The following is a 17,207-nucleotide window of genomic DNA, read 5'->3' on the forward strand; positions in this document are numbered from 1 at the left end:
TGGTTGAGTAATTTCAATTACAATAACAAGCGGCTCATTGATGAGGGACTCCAAATATAAAGAAGGATGGCGATGAAAAATTATTATTGCCCTAAAGGTATGGGAAGTAGTGTAGAAATAACTGCATTGCAGTTTCTAAACTGCAAACGGATAACATAGCTTATTACAACTGTTATGACATTTCTCAGATTTATTCCAAGGACAGGCAAGAAGTCAACAGTTATATTTTACAGTGGAATATTAGAATACAAAGGTCTAGTTTTGTCCTGCAAAAGAGGAATAACAATGAACTGCAGTCAAAGAGAGCTAAATGAAATCAACACTGCAAGACAAATAAACCCTTAAATACATGTAGCCTACTTATGAAACGCTGGAAGAACTGCATAATATCTATTTTTCACCTTCCACTGCAATGTAGCTTTATATATATATATATATATATATATATATATATATATATATATATATATATATATATATATATATATATATATATATATATATATATATGAAGTCTTTATGAGTAAATCTCTTCCTCGGAACAACAACGGGTAAACATCATCCTTTTGCATTAATTATCACCTTTAAAAAACAAAACAAAAATTTCATAATATGCTTATACGAATAGCAATTGTCATGTGTGAAGAGATACGAAGCAAATGCATGTGCTATATTTTTCACATAAAAATCCTCCTGTACATTCCCGACATTAGGTTTGTTAGCTACATTCTGGGAAGATCTTGCATTCTGGAACCAGACAGCAAGAAGAAGAAGACGGCAAAGCAAACATTCTCGTAGGGGATAATGGTGGACTGATCTTCCGATCTTCAGAATTACTTTACAGTCTCTCAAAAGACTGTCAGGGGACGTTCGTCGTTAATTTTTCGGCGTTATTTAACCGCGTGCGTTTTACTATTTTCGTGGTGAGAGTAAGTCATCGTATCTAGCAGCCATCATGTTCCACAAAAAGAGAAGGTAAGTCTGCCTTGTCTAAGACAAGGCTGCAAAGTTTACCTTTTGTTAAGCTACGTTGTTGCTTTGATGAAAGTGTCAACCAACTTTGCCTCGCATTTTCCGAGAGTATTCCGCTGTTGCAAAGGGAACCTACAACTACTACGGGAGTTGTCCTTAAAGCCAAAGCCATAAGCTGCTCGTATTTGTTTACGAGAAGCCAGTAGGCTGTTAGGCGTAACAAGTTCCTGGTTTTGGTAACTAGCCTACCATTTTACGTGCGAAATGGGCTCCGTGTTTAAGCTAGTATCAGCCCCTCAGGGATGAACGTGAAAACATAAACAAAAGGCGGCAAATACCATCAAGATAAGGAAAAGACACAAACATCTACAAAATCATAAACAAGATTCCAGAAATAGCCTATTTTGGTTGGCAACTCGCGGGAACCAAGCCATGCTAACCTGTCTTCAGTTTTACTGTCTGTCACGTCTTATTAAGATGTTTTCAGCCAAGTAGAACAATGCGTCAGCCTTCCAGGTCTGTTTGCTTGATAGTTGACGTAGCGTAGCCACATGCGGATTTGGCTAAAACGTATTTTGGGCTGAGGCTGACTAGCCTACCAGTAGGCCTAGTTGCAATGATCACGCAGGACAGGAGCTGACACAAACCCACAGGTAGGGAAATAATTTGTATGTGCATATTAAATGGTAACATTTTACTTTTAAACCAAAGGCTAATTGTATTTTGGAATCAGAGATGGGATTTTCCTGTTATCCTATATGATAATATGTGCTTAGTGTGTATAACAGTCTTTTCAGTAGGAAGTTAGTTGTTTTGGGGATTCTGGACCCCTCAGTAAATCCTGCAGTTTAGTGGGACCGTGGTGGGAAACCCGGATTTTGGGTGGTGGAAAATACAGTGAATAAAATTCAGGGGCCTGTTTAACCTAACTGAAATGGTAATTCCAAGGAAGAGCTGCACAGGGAAGTGTTGTTTATTGATAAAATTTTTTGACTTAACATTTTGAGACTTATATGTAGTAACAAGTCAAGTTGAGCTTTTAATCCCGAGGTTTGATGGCCCTGACTTTATTTGTCCTTGTAACATCCCACATGCGCAAGGTATGGCTGTATACGCTAAGTCTGGACGACCTATTTATCTTAAATAAATTTGGAGTGTAGCTGCCATGAAGCTCTTTGTTTTAAAATTTTCACTGAATTCTACAATGTATACTTATTTGCTGTTTACCACAAAACACAGTAAGTGGTTAAATTCAAATTCCACATCATTATGGCTGGGTTGCTCATGAGTTCTGTGTAGCCTCCGATTTTGCCTAGCCAATTGAGGAACTCGCACATTTCTGGTAGTAGACCTTACATTCACAGATGTTACAGCTGTTGTCAAGTCCAAGATCTGTGAATATTTAGGCACTTCCAATCTTTGTGCCATTGAGATGGATATACTGTACAGTATTTGTCAATCAGTATGCTGCATTCCTAATGCTACCAATGGAAAAATGGTCTGGCTAAAATCCAGAGCCAGTTGGGATTGCATTATTGAAGCTTGTCAGGCACTTAATTTTTCAGTTGGTATATTAGATCCTGATCCCAAGAAGTTAAATGAAATGCTGATGGCTATTTTAATAAGATATGTCCCTAGAAAGGTCATCAAATTTAGGACAAACGGACCAAATTCAATGCATGGAGATGAAATCGCTCAAATGAAAATTACACCATTTTTATAGTCAAGCTGTGCTGTGAATAGAACATGCCTTACAGCCATGAGAAATTATAATAATTCCTTGAAGAGGAAACTTGAAGGAATTACTGAGCCTCATCTGTGGTGGACCAAATTGGCATCATCTCTCTTTGGGGCAGGGTTGTCTTCTGTTCCACCACTAACAGGTGATGGTAGATTGATTACAGGCACTAGGTTGAACTGTTACATCGAGCCTTTGAAGATGAGCAATCAGCTGTGGATGTCTCTCTCCTTGATACTTGTCATCCTGAACCTATTTTTACAATGTTTGCATTTTCTTTTGTTAAGAAAATTTTGGATAATCTTGATGGCTGGGGTGGAGAAGATCCTAATGCTTTCTTCCCTTTGTTTTTTAAGAAGTATCTAGTTTGTCGTCTCCCAAGATGTATAGATTTTTATGCCGACGTAGTATCTTATTTTTAAGCCACTTTATAAGTATGTAGAATCTAAAGGATTGTTAGCTGATAGTCAATATACATATAGGAAGTAGTTAGGTGCCTGCGATGCTCTTTTAGACTTGACTTGCCATTAACAATGGAACCTTGATAGGGGTTTTGAGTGCAGAGTAATTCAAGAGATTTTAGTACTGCTTTCGATTTAGTAAATCACAAGGCACTTATTTACAAACTTCAGATTCTTGAGTGGGTGGATATGTTTTAGGATTACTTCATGACTGCCTTACAGGTAGGCAGCAGTGAGTTGCTGTGGACGGGATCTTTAGTGAACCAAGACCTATTTTGTTTGGAGTTCCACAGGTTAGTGTTCTAGGTCCACTGTTATTTTTAGTGTATACAAGTGATATGGTTGTTGGCTTGGAAAGCATGATTGTTCAGTATGCTGATGATGCAACACTAGTGGGTGTAGTAAAGTCTCCACTTATGAGAAATGTAGCTCCCCTCAGCCTCAGTTAGGACATGGACTGGATCAGTGAAAGGTGTAGTCAGTAGGGTATGAGGCTGAACTCCAATGAAACAAAACCGCTATTGATTAGCAGATCTCGTACAGATTTCCCACCCCATCCTCCCCTTCAGGTGGATGAAACTTTGCTGAATGAGTCTGAAGATTCAACTATTCAACTTTTGGGAAACATCTAATGAAAGTTCCAGCAAATGCTACACGAAAGTTGGGAATTGTTCATAAGGCCTCATATATTTATAACAATGATAAAATCTGTGCAGCCTGTTTTAGATTGTTTGTGCTTCCGTTACTAGAATACTGTTTTCTGGGATGGATGTCTCCTTCTGCCAGAGATTTATCTCTTAGATAGAGTGGTTTGTGGTGGCAGGTCTCTGTTTCCTAATAGTAGCAATTATGACTTGGACCATCGACAGGTAGTCTCTTGTTTGTCACTTTTTCATAAGTTGTGTTTCAACAGAGATCTTTGACATTCACAATTGATCCCTGATCCCTGTGTTTCAACAGAGATCTTTGACGTTCACAATTGATCTCTGATCCCCTTTACCTGCCGAGACAAACAAGATTTGCTGAACAGCAGCACCAATATGCAGTAAATGTGCCTCGCTTTTGAACTTCTCAGTTCCAGAGGCCCTTTATTCCTAACACTGTTGGACTGTGGAACAGCCTCCCAGAGGATGTCATGCAATTGGAACTCATGAGGTTCAAGCAAAGATGCAATGCGTTACTACCCTAATACTATTCTCCTTGCATTTTAATACATTTTTATCTATTTATTAATTTATTTGTTCTTTTTAATAAGTGGGATCTCTTCTGTATGTATTTCCCTTCACCTCCTCGTGCTTCTTCCTAATGAACTCCATATTCTCTGGAAGCTTGAATTTCAAATCAGTGGCTCTTGTGGCCTTGTTCCATATGAGGTTTCATCTTCTGAATAATAAGAATAATTATAGTTGTAGGATGTAAGGGGTTACAGTATCTTTTAAACTACTAGTGTGTTACTGTACTGAACATCAAAAACATTCAAAACACATTAAAAATAAATTAAAATCAGCCAGTATAATCCAAGGATTGAGAGTTATTCATCCAAAACTGCTTTTTTCAAGCAATATCTGAATCCTACTTAATTGGTGAAATTTAGAACAACAGAACCCCATGAGTTTTCAGCATTTTCCAATAGAACTAAAATTTCTAAATATACTAGCCATCTTACCCATGATGCATGGGGGCTAAAAAAATAATTCATAGCGGGAGCCCCACCAACGTGAACATAAAAATGTTTATGATTACGGAAAATTGGGTAGCAACATTCACCAGTAAATCTCTTGGTAGTTGTCCAGTAAGTTTTGTGCAATTTTGATGTGGTGCTTATTAATGAAACTTGAGAAAAAAAAGGTCAGCTTCACTATCAAGAACTGGTATTCAAGTAATATAATACCAATTAAACTTTTTTACTTGTACTTCATTTGGCTTGTCATGATAATCTAGCCTCTCCATTTCCATGACATTAACAGCTGAAGCCTAAATAGTCAAATAGCATGAATTAGCTTTGGCTGCAGCTATGCCAAGCACACAAGAAAACATGCTGTTTGTAAATTGGTTGGTCAAGTTTCTTTATGAGAAGAGGTTGTATGAAAGCCACAATTCTGTAATTACTGGTTATTGGCCCTAGTTAATTCAGAAATAGCAATATTGACCACTGAAAAGCTCTATTCTCAACACTATAAGTCAGGATGTTGCCAGCTTCATCATCCATATGAAAGGAGGACTTTTCATTACTCTACTATAAGTCAGGTCTTAAACCAACCAAAATGGCAATTTTACTTTCATTTCCTCTCAAAAAGGCTTATACTTACTACTCATCTGCAAATGAGAAGACACTGATGACTCATTGTTCTGCATACTTACCCAGGGCCATTTTTGTAGGTGTATTTGGTCATGGCCTCTGTCCCAGCCAACACAAAACCACCCTAACCGTATTGAGTTCATGCATGGACTCCCTTAACCCTTTGTGAGCGGGCGTTGTAAATTGATGACCATTTATAGCTTTACGGGTATTTCCGGGTATCGTCCACTGATGATCAACATTTCGCGCCATACAGTTTGAACGAATTTTGCGGGAAAAATGTTCAGATCAGTTCAGTGGGCCATAAATGACTTCTGGCAACTCTTAAGGCAACTTTAGAGTAGCGAGTCAGTAGTCAGTACTGTACTGGATATGGAGAGATCAGTCTGACTTGAGATTTCATGGGTTGATGTACTTTACTGCAGCTTCCCATCCCAGGACGTTTTTTAAATATTTTACCATAAATACTATGCTCAGAATTTGTTACTGAGTTTGGTTCTTAGCTGTCATGATATTGTGTGAGTTGTAATTATAATTTTACAAAATAGAATAAAAAATTATCAGAAAAAAATGTTTATAATTTGGCAAAATTAGCATATTTTTATGACTCTTTTGGAAAAGAGGCCTTCCACAGGGTTGGAAATGTTCACTTTCAACTTCCTGTGGAAGGTGCAGAAATTTTTGTTGAATTATTTTCTTGTACCATGTGCATATGCATATCTTCCTTTTACCATTGATTTTTTTTTTTTTTAATTGGCCAACCATAAATTTAGCCCCGTCTAGGGGTGTGCTTAATATATATCTAGGCCGCCCTGCAAGGGTTAATGTTGCACAAAAATGGCCATTGTTTTGTTTATTGGAGAAACTGTGGGACACAGTAGCTGGTAGCTTGTGTTCAGGCAGAAGATGAACTCAGGAAAACTGTCAAAACGAGGTGAATTTATAATCCTCTAGATGGATGATTAAGACCAGTATTTGATATTTAGCATGTGTAATCTGGGGTTGGCCACTATTATATTCTGACGACCAACATAACTGTTTTGGATATTTTGTAGATCCATGAATCTGGTGATGCAGAACAACTTTCACTCCATCACATTTTCACGGATCTACAGAATACCCAAATAGTTATGTTGGAAGTCAGAATGTAATATTGGCCAACCCTAGATTACACAATACCTCCTGACTTAATGTAACGAATTATGTGAGGCAGGATTTTCCCTTTAGTTAATTTTTATCATACAGTACATTAGCACCTCGTAATTCAGTGGACAGCTAGGGGCTGTCTGCTCTTTCTTGTAAGTAACAAAACCAACCAAGTGACGAAGATTGGCATATAACATACATAATAGGGTACTGGGGGCCAATTCGCATGGCTTGGAGAGTAGAACAGGCCCGTACAAAGTACTTAATAGCCTTTCTTAACTCGTATTTTGTGATTATCTATCAATTTAAAATATTGATTTGCTTATCATTCGAATTCAGAGCTAAATCTTCAAAACAAATTCCATCTAGAAATATGTGTACAGTATGTACCTGTACCTACTTTGTTTATAAGACATTTAAAATAGTGTACACAAAGCTACAGTATAAAAACCATAAGCATTGTTTATTTTTTTAAATATAAGTACTGTAACTCCAAATTCCCCATAAAAACCTGACTGTGAGAAAGATAAAGAGAGCATATGAAAGACATGCAAACACATGGTAAGAGTGTAGTTTATCCTGACGCAGTGCATACTGTACATTTGCATACCCATGACATTACTGTATTAAGTACAGTGCAGTACTCTACTGTATAAAATAATGTCAATAAAAATATAAGAGAGAGAAAAGGGTTGGGCCCACAGTAAGTGCGTATTGTTTTGTAATGTGATGATGAATGTGAATGTTTGTTCCTTCACCATCCACCCTCACTGGTACAAACAGGAAAGCTTTGGTCACGTGCGTGCGTTCATTCGTTCACCGTCTGGTACCTCCACTGAGGGTGAGAGCTTGTCTGCTTTGACACGCTTAGTCCACATCCAATAACCCCATTGTAAATACCAGAGAAGTGTTTTTAATACTTTTATTTGGCTTGGGCGAGTCCATTAAGTAACAAAATCTACCAAGTTGAGGTCATTAAGGTTTCCACTGTAATTAGAAGATTCAGACTTGACTTTTCTTCGTGGGTTGCCCTTGAAACTTGTGTTTTATATAAGTAACTTACCAAATAATTACATAGCTATAGCTTCTACTTTATGCGGCAGCTCAAAATTCAAAATTCGCAGGTAGCACCCTTTTGTTTTGGGTGTAGGTAAACTGCCCCCACCCACTATCGGGGAAGAACAGTTACAGTATAGCTAAAGAGCTCAATTCGTTTCTGCTGGTTAATGACTGAACACCAGTTATTAGCAGCTCTTGATTCTTTTTCGCCAGATGGTTGGAGATCGCCTTTGGTGAAGTACTCTTTGCTTTTGGTAGCACAGCTATTAGGTTAGCCAGAATTTGGATTTATATCTTCGATTGTGACTTGTTTAATTGGAATTTTGACCATGATGTCTGACTCTAGTTTATCCAGCATGAGGTACTGCAGCAAAGGCTGCAAAACTAGACTCACTTCTGCAAAATATGACTCACATACCATTTATAGTACTTGTAGGGAACAAATTTGTTCCCCAGATTTGAATTGTGATGAATGTAAGGACTGGGATAGGGGGAAATGGAAGACTCTGCAAACACACTTGGACAAATTGCAGCATGACCGAATTAGAAAAGAGAGAAGTCGGAAAGGCGGTGTTCTGTTCCCCTCCCTTTTGTTTGATAAGGCATAAGTATCTGTCTTATGCAACTGGAGAAGCTCTGTCCTTGGGAGTTTCTGCCTCCTCTCAATGGGACTTCTCCAGTATCATAGATGCTTCTCGTCGTTCTGCTTTCTCATCGGCCAGAATTCTCTTCATAGCCTCAGAGCTGGATTATTTACTTAAAGACATCTTCAAAGTCTTCGAGGTCTTCAGGTTTTTGGATTGGACAGTAGGGGCTCTAGTCAAGAAAATTGAAGACTGTATGTCCCATCAAGAAAACTTCACATTGGATTGGCTGGGAGTGCTGGGGTGTGCTGACAGAGCCGTAAGAGATGGAGCACTAGAACTAGCAACCATTTTCACGACAGGAGTCTTCAAGAAACGAGATTTGTGGTGCTCGTTTGCAGCAGATGGAGTCACCCCATCACAACGGTCTTTGCTTCTGTTTGTCCCCCCCCCCCTGGAGCAGGTGTCAGTAGACCTACAGAAGAAGTCAACTCAGGACCTCCTCACTCAATCCACCAGAAGGACTAAGTTCCCCTCACGAGCCACTACTTCCAACACTTCTACCAGAATGTTGTCGCCCTTGCAACAACAGCCCTTTCGAAGTTCCAGAGGTTGTTTCCAGTCCCGACCTAGAGCCAACCTCCAAACTTCCAGACCAGCCAAGAAGCCCATTAACAAGCCAGCACCTCAAAAATGAGTCTTCCGTCCTCCCTGTTCCAGTGGGAGCAAGACTTTCCCATTTCTGGACAGAATGGAACAAGAAAAATGTGGAGCCATGAGTGCTGAAAGTATTGAAAGAAGGCTCCCCTCCAGATCTCAGTGCACGGAGGACTTACAGAAAACTCTTCGTCTCAAGAATTAGGCCTTCTGATAAACTTCAAGAAGTCACAGCTAGTCCCAGCTCAGTCTATTCTATATTTGGGGATAGTGATAGACTCTTGAGTTTTCAGGCTTTTCCATCCCAACAAAGGATCCTAAATTGTCGCAGAAAAGTCCAGGACTTCATAACTCGCCCCTCCTGCTCAGCCAACGAGTGGATGAGTCTTCTGGGAACCCTTTCTTTCATAGAGAAGTTCGTCCCATTAGGCAAACTACATACAAGAGTACTACAATTTTACCTAAAGGCAAATTGGAAAAGGAATTTGTTCCCTGACCCGTTCGTTTTCAACATCACTCCCCAGATAAAAGAGGACCTTCAGTGGTGGCTAACGGAGAACAGATTTGCAACAGGAAGGTCTCGCTGATACTCATATGCTTCGGATCTGGGTTGGGGAGCCCTTCTCAATGATTTGGAGGTTTCAGGAACATGGTCGCCTGCAGAAAGAAACCTCCACATCAGCGTAAAGGAATTAAAAGCGATTCATCAAGCACTGCAACACTTTGCAACACAAACCTTCAACAAGACAGTGGCGGTCCATTCGGACAGCATGACCGCCCTAGCTTATATCAAGAATCAAGGAAGGACTCATTCTTTTACATTCTACAAAGTGACAAAAGATTTTCTTCTATGAGCAAGGAGCAACGAGACCCAATTAGTGACCTGCTTCATTCAGGGCAGGGTGAACATCCTTGCGGACGAATTGAGTCGTGGCAAACAGGTCCTACCGACGGAATGGACACTCAATCCACAGGTGTGCACCGACCTATGGAAGCTGTGGGGAAAGCTGTCGATAGACCTGTTTGCGACATCAAGGAACCATCGTCTTCCTTTGTATTGTTCGCCGGCTCCGGATCCGCACACATGGGCAACAGATGCAATGCTGCAAGAATGGTCGAACCTCGACCTCTATGCCTTCCTTCCCTTCAGCATGGTGAGGGAAGTATTAAAGAAGTTCAGTGCACACAACAACGTATCAGTGACCTTAGTAGCTCCCTTTTGGCCACACAAAGAGTGGTTCCCCGATCTGCTGAGCCTTTTGACGGACTTCCCAAAGCTACTTCCTCAGAAGAGAAATCTTCTCAAACAGCCATACTTCCTCCGATTCCATCAAGGCTTATCCACTCTTGCTCTGACAGGCTTCAAACTGTCAGTGAGCTTGTCAGAGTAAAAGGATTTTCAAGAAAGGCTGCAGAAGCTATTGCTAAGTGTAGGCAACAGTCTTCTGCAGTCTACCAAGCCAAGTGGGCAGTTTTTCGGAAGTGGTGCCAGGAGTGAAATATCTCCTGCTCTCAAACGTCTGTAGCCCAAATCGCAGATTTTCTTTTACATCTGAGAACATTGAAAGGACTCACAGCATCTACCATCAAAGGTTACAGAACGATGTTGAGTTCAGTTTTTAAATATAGAGGAATAGACCTGTCTTCAAACCGAGACATCAGCGATTTAATTAAACATCTGAATACTAGTAAGCAGGCAAAACCTTCAGGAGTAGCTTGGAACTTGGACTTGGTCCTCAAATGGCTGTCAGGACCACCGTTTGAACCTTTGGATTCATCGTCACTTCGGAATCTGACGAAGAAGACCTTATTCTTGGAGGCACTGGCTACAGCCAAGAGAGCCAGCGAGCTTCATGCCATTGACTAAAGGATAAGTTTCTCACAAGGTAATGATGTTTATGCACTAATTTTGGATTTTTTGGCCAAGAATGAGGATCCGGCTAACCCTTGGCCTCGGTCTTTTTCAATCAAAAGCCTGACAGAGGTACTAGGCCCATCCGATCAATAGAAAGTCCTCTGCCCAGTAAGAGCCTTGAGAATATGCCTTAGAGGTTTGGCCCCTAATCTTTGGTGCTCGATTAAAAACCCCAACCATCCTTTGTCCAAGAATGCATTATCATTCTTTTTAAGATCCGTCATTTCGGAAGCACTCTCGGGAGTTCAAGATGATTTACTGCCCTTGTGTAAAGTAAAGGCTCATGAAATAAGAGCCGTGGCAACGTCTTTGGCTTTCAGATGTAACCTGTCTCTCTCTTCAATTTTGCATGGAACATTTTGGAGGTGCAAGTCAGTGTTTGCCATGTTTTACTTGCGGGATATTGAAACAGTATACGAAAAATGCCGTACTTTAGGTCCGTTCTTTGCAGCTGGCATGGTATTGAGGAATGAAGGACAGAAGGAACACCTTCCTTTTCCTTTATCCACTCTCCTTGAATAAGGAAGTCTGGTGAGCACTGAGTCGTGAGTGTCACCAATCGGTATTTTATGGTTTTGGTGAATATTTCGTGGTGGTATAGGTTAATTTTATCTGGTCTTTGTTCTATTGTATTGCACCCAGGGCAAGTGCATATCCACATATTGATTATGTGGCCATGTTTGGATTGTAAGCTTTGGCAACCTGCAATTTACCTCCTACATTGCAAAGCACCCACTCAAGTAGAGGCGACACTTTGCTCTACCGCCACAGGTTGAGAGGAGCTACGACCAGAGGCAGTACCCATCTGCCGTTGCTCCCTCACCAGGTAAGGTTACAACATGCATTTCAAGATGCTAGCTAATTTGCTATCCCAAGTTATCCTCCATATCGAGTAGTTTTTTGGGTAGTATATGTCCATTTATCCCACCTCCACTCAGTGTGGGATTCAGCTATGTAATTATTTGGTAAGTTACTTTTATAAAAATGACATTTTTATAATAAAATAAAGTTTTATATACACTTACCAAATAATTACATGATCGGAGCCCTCCCTCCTCCCCTCTCATGGCCATAGAGCATAAACGAATTGAGCTCTTTAGCTACGTTGTACCTATTCTTCTCCGATAGTGGGCGGGGCAGCATACCTACACCCCCAAAACAAAAGAGCGCTCCGCGGATTTCGAATTTTGAGCTGCTGCGTAATGTAGAAACTATAGCTATGTAATTATTTGGTAAGTATATGTAAAACTTTATTTTATTATAAAAATGTCATTTTTCTGGGATCAGGGTATGCTGAGTGATGTTTTTGGGCCAGCTCCCCTTTCATTCACATAAGCTGTCACAGTAATAGGTAAGTCTATTACAGATAATGACTTTCTGAAGCTGGTTTCTTGGGTAATGGCAAAATTTCAAAAATGTATTATGCCATTGCATCCCATATGATGGTGACATTCCTATACATGTTCAGTACTTACCTGTAAATGTACTTATAACTTCACCTGCAAATGTACTTAAAACTTCACTTGATAGCCTAACTGCGTTTACAATGCTGGGAGTACATGTCATCCCTGTAAGAGAAAGGCAAGTTAGTCTACAGTGTGTGCACTGCACAGAATTTTCAAGATCATTGTGTTTGTAAAACAGTTCATAGCTGATTTTGGTTCCTTGTAAAACAATTTATTTAATAAATGTGGTTTATTCAAACACTAGGAGGAAGAGCAATGTTGAGCTAAAGTAGAATCTGCAGTGACAAGTTTGCTGGGGAGAAAGACTGCACGCTGGTTATCAGTCACATTGACTAGATGGTGTGGTTTTCTTTGTATTCTTACATCCTGACATATTGGGAATATAATTAATTTGCTATATTTAGTGTATTAAGCATTTACAATACTGTACTGATTGGGTTTGGTGAAGAGAAACTGCAAAAACCATTGAAAAAGAAAGTTTGAGAGTTCATGTTAGCAAGATAAGTCTGAGGTAAAAATGAAACCAGGAAAATGATGTGAATGTTACAAGAACAGTACTAGTTTACTCAAATAGGTACTGATGGTAAGATATAAATAAATTGTTGACCACATTTTTTCACAGTGGCATGTGGACGATTTCTCCTTAGGAACAGGAGTAACAAGTTGTTCACATGTAACTTATATATTATTGTTTATATTTTCCATCTGTTGCATATAGATACTAGCCAGTCAGTCTGGTTATATTTCTATTGCCACAGTCAGCAGGTTAGTTGATATGGTTATGTGTGATATTCTCTTATACCTTAGTGGTAGTAACCTAATGACACTAAATTCTTATCAGATATTTTTCAGACTATATTGTACTACTTAATCAGTACTGTACTGTGTATGGACCATAGATTGAATCTATTTCTGGAATCAGTTGTCAAGTTGATGGTTATCTCTTTAACAGAAAACTCTGAAAGATGAACATTGTAATAGTCAGCTCTTCCTTTTAAGTGAAGTAATAATCAAATACTCATCTTAATCATTAGTCGGTTGCTTTTGTAAGGAGTCTTATCCAACTGTTTGTATCTTGACCATTCATTTCCTAATTGGTTTTGCAGATGGTTTATGGATGGATGCCTTTCCTTACTCCAACCCTCTATTTCTGTGGTTTTGTGGCTGGCATTAAGTAGGATATGCTTGTTCCCCCAGTGGTTAGGTTTTTAAGTAAAATGGTATGGTTGTAAATACAGTATTATGAAAGAAATGTATTGAAAAATTATATTAACATTTTTTAAGTTAAACAAATGTCTCCTGTGATACTCTGAGTGCTTTGCTAGCCCCTCTGATTGGAACATATCTCTGTGCTGCAGGCAGAAGCAAACTGAATGTTCAAACAAGTTAAATGAGTTGCCCATGCATCCCACCATTAAAATACTACACAGCTTAGTCCTGTTACAAATTTGTTCTCTCCTCACGAATGTTGGGTATTTTTAAATATATATATGTAGCCTTTCTAATTATAAAGAAGCTCCCCAGAATTGAGTTTATGCCTTCACTTTTGTTGCTTTTCCAAATGTTATGCTCAAGTGGAGTTGAAATGCTTTGTTTGGGTAGAGTGATAAGTATTGATTTAATTTGTTGTTTATTTTTGGTGTTTTGTCTTTGTATTTTGTGTCACCCTTTGGCAGTTCATTTCATTATTACCATTTAGATGCAGTGTCTGAACTCTTGATTTTCCCTCTTATTGTTATCACTGTCTAGAGGAAGTCTTTTTGTGAGTATTCCACATTCCCCTCTCAAGCTTTTTCTCCAAAACCTTTAGTGTTAGGTCTTAGAAGTCTAGTAGACTTTGTACCGTAGTATATTTGCCAAAACCCAGGACATGCTGTGCATCACGTTTGCGATGTTATGCGTTTGACATAATGTCTTGCACCTTCTTAGGTTAGGTAATTGTTCCCATAGCTCAGCACCCAAATTTGCCTCACTGAATTTTGAAGCTTTGGTTTGAGTGCCTCCAATGTGTTAATACTATTGATAGACAAAATTCTTGTGTTCTTTACCCATTCTTATCTTCTCTCAAATAATAATACAGTATTCAGTATCTTAACACATGCTTTTTTATATCCTTGGATTTCGTTTTTTATTTGACCTCCAGTAGAAATAATAGGGAGATTATGTCTTTAGAACATGATTTCAAGGAACCTGAGTGATGATTATCAGGATGGATGTTAGAAGTTTAAGAGACTAGTGAGTCAGTTTTCTGAATTCACAAAGTTTCCATGGAGGGTTTGTTCTTAATTCTGTGGATGAATTTGGGGGAATTTAAACTTTATCAGAGGACAGCAAAGTAGGAAGATCCCAAGGGGAACGTGTGAAAAATGTGAATGAAAGCTATGGACATGGGGTAAAAAAAAAAAAAAGTACCTTCTGCAAAATAATGGATTTTGCCCACAGAGAAGATTACAACAAATGTTTAATAATTCTGAATACAAATTTACTTAGGGTTTAGAATAACTAAATTTAAGAAAATATCGTTTGTAGCAGGCACCACCCAAACTGATACCACTTACACGGGCTAGTAGTTGTCATTACTGTATGATTGTCTGTTAATTTTGAATGTGTTCTTTAAACTTAAAGGACACAGTAGATAGAATTAATGGGTAATACCCCCTTATTACACCATCTCAAAATCGTAAGTGCAGATAATGCACTTGTGAAATTGTTTAAATCTTGCTGTAATATTTGGGAGGTCGGCTACAGTATAGATTTAATATTAGATAATTTTAACAAGAAACGTTTGTTTAAACATTTGAGCATGAAGGTCTGGAAAAGAGGACTCCGTAAGGGGTGGGGAAGTGCAGTCAGTGCACTGTAGGCATTACTTGAGGTTCTTTGCAGCGTCCCTTCAGCCCCTAGCTGCAACCCTTTTCGTTCCTTTTACTGTACCTTCTTTCACATTCTCTTTCTTCTGTCTTACTTTCCACCCTCTGCAAACAATTGATTCGTAGTGCAACTGTAAGGTTTTCCTCCTGTTACACCTTTCAAACATTTTCCTGTCATTTCCGTTTCAGCGCTGAATAACCCCATAGGTACATACAGTGCTTGGCCTTTGGCCTAAATTCTATATTCAGTTCAATTCTGGGAAAGGGGTAGTTTGGGGAATGCAGTGTACTTGCACATTATAGACGATGTCAATAGAATTTGTAGCTGATAGGAAGGGTTACGGTGTAGAAAAATAATTTTTTTTTTCTAAAAACTGCTCCATCACGGCAGCAAAATTTAAGGGGGTTTTCTACAATTACCGGCCTTTGTCCGTCAACTTCCCCAACTTCCACCAGGGGACCTGAATCTAACCTTGGTAGGTATAAAGTCACTATAAACAACAACTGCCAGTCAGTATTCTGTTGCCGTTGAAGTTGGCTGTAGTTTCCAAGTGTCTTGGACCATGGGTTCGGATTATGACGAATCCTAGCAAGCAGGCGAGTTCGTAAGGTAAGCGGCTGCCAGATAGTAATATTCTTCCTTTTCTTAAATCTTCATCAGGAACCTCATAAAGACAGTCAACAGACTTGATCCCAATGGGGCTCCAAAGGAAAATCCGCCGACAGAGAAACGTTTTAGGAAAAGGTGTACACTGAACAAAAAACGAGTGCACCTAGTTATGGAGATGTCAACAGAAAGCAGGAATAGTTTTGCCCCTTGCAACGTTTTTAAGAATATACCTCAATTGCACAGTATTTGAAAAAGCATTGCATTCAAATCGTTTGGGCATTTAAATCCTTACCGTAATGTTAATCCCTTGCTAACGAATTTGCAGGGAGCCTGTCATGTATTTGTATTTTTAAGAAGTGTCGTGAAGGATATTTTATTTTGTTGCAGTGTATTTTGAGAATGTGTATTTTTTTGCATCCTTGCACAGTTATGTATTGTATACAGATTGTATTTTGTCAAATCTTTATTTTCACATTTGCAAATAGATTCCGAAACTGATGTTTCATCTGTGCGATTGATGGCCTTTGAAACACCAGTAAGGACCATGATGCTTCTCAAAAATGAAACGACAAAACTGTCAAATGTTTCCTAGGTCTGAGTGTGTAGGTGCTGGCGGTTGGGAGAGCATTTAACGCTTGGGCATTCCTTACTGCCCTCTCGCACAAGGTCCAAAGAAAATATCCCAAATGACAGCTGGAGCACGATTGATCTATTAGATATTTGGTTTAAGGCCAAGCCTGTCAAGTGACGGCTGCCCTACCCACACTGCATATCGCAGAAACAGATTTTGCAGCGTAGGCTCAAAAATGTCGCCATTCTATTGAAGAAAATATATTGAAAATAAAAGTGAATTGTCTTTTTGGATAAAACGCAGAGTTCTGTCTCACGGCTGGTAGAGCAGGAAAGCCACCTCGGCGGTTAGGGTTAAGTTAGGTAAAGGCAAGATTGATAAGGTCATATTCCCTCAGAAATACGTAGGCATAATTCATCAATACCTCCTACTGTAGCCCTCATCCCTCACCGCAGTCGTTCCATGTTTTTAATGCCAGTATTAAACTCGAAAAGATGTGAACATGGGAATCTATTATTCTCCAAACCCTGCAATCTTAATAGTTGTAGTCATGATAAAACGCCTTGCAAACTGTGTAGTATTAACCCGGATACCAAAAGACTACAAACTGGTTGCAGTAGTATCCTGCCCAATGTTGTGAGAAAAAAAAAGAGCTAGGTAGGTGTACTGTAGTAGCGTGCAGAGCATGTTTGTTCCACTTTGTTTGGTTTTATGTACAACCCTCCACAGGATGAGTCCCCCCTCTGGCGGGCCCTTGTACGTTTACAAAGTGAGGTGCTTCTTATTTTATAATTGTCTTTTAGTGTTTTCCCAACAGTATCGTAGCTCCTGCTCCTGTTGTTGTAGTTTTAGTACATTT

General features: G+C 39.3%; 1 protein-coding gene across 2 annotated transcripts in view; it reads left to right on the forward strand.

The window, feature by feature from the left end:
• Positions 1 to 744: 744 nt before the first annotated feature.
• The window catches only part of LOC136854074 (uncharacterized), a 93,956-nt gene continuing 77,493 nt past the window's right edge, over positions 745 to 17,207 (forward strand). Inside the window, exon 1 of one of the 2 annotated variants that reach the window (XM_067130193.1) lies at positions 745 to 975. In XM_067130193.1, coding sequence (XP_066986294.1) covers positions 956 to 975 — 20 coding nt within the window. In that variant the 5' untranslated portion in view covers positions 745 to 955. Of the gene's footprint in view, positions 976 to 15,676; positions 15,778 to 17,207 lie in introns of those variants that run through there. The other variant, XM_067130194.1, reaches the window with a different exon arrangement.

The sequence above is a fragment of the Macrobrachium rosenbergii genome, chromosome 28 (genome assembly GCF_040412425.1).
Source record: "Macrobrachium rosenbergii isolate ZJJX-2024 chromosome 28, ASM4041242v1, whole genome shotgun sequence".
Classification (NCBI taxonomy): Eukaryota; Metazoa; Arthropoda; class Malacostraca; order Decapoda; family Palaemonidae; genus Macrobrachium; species Macrobrachium rosenbergii.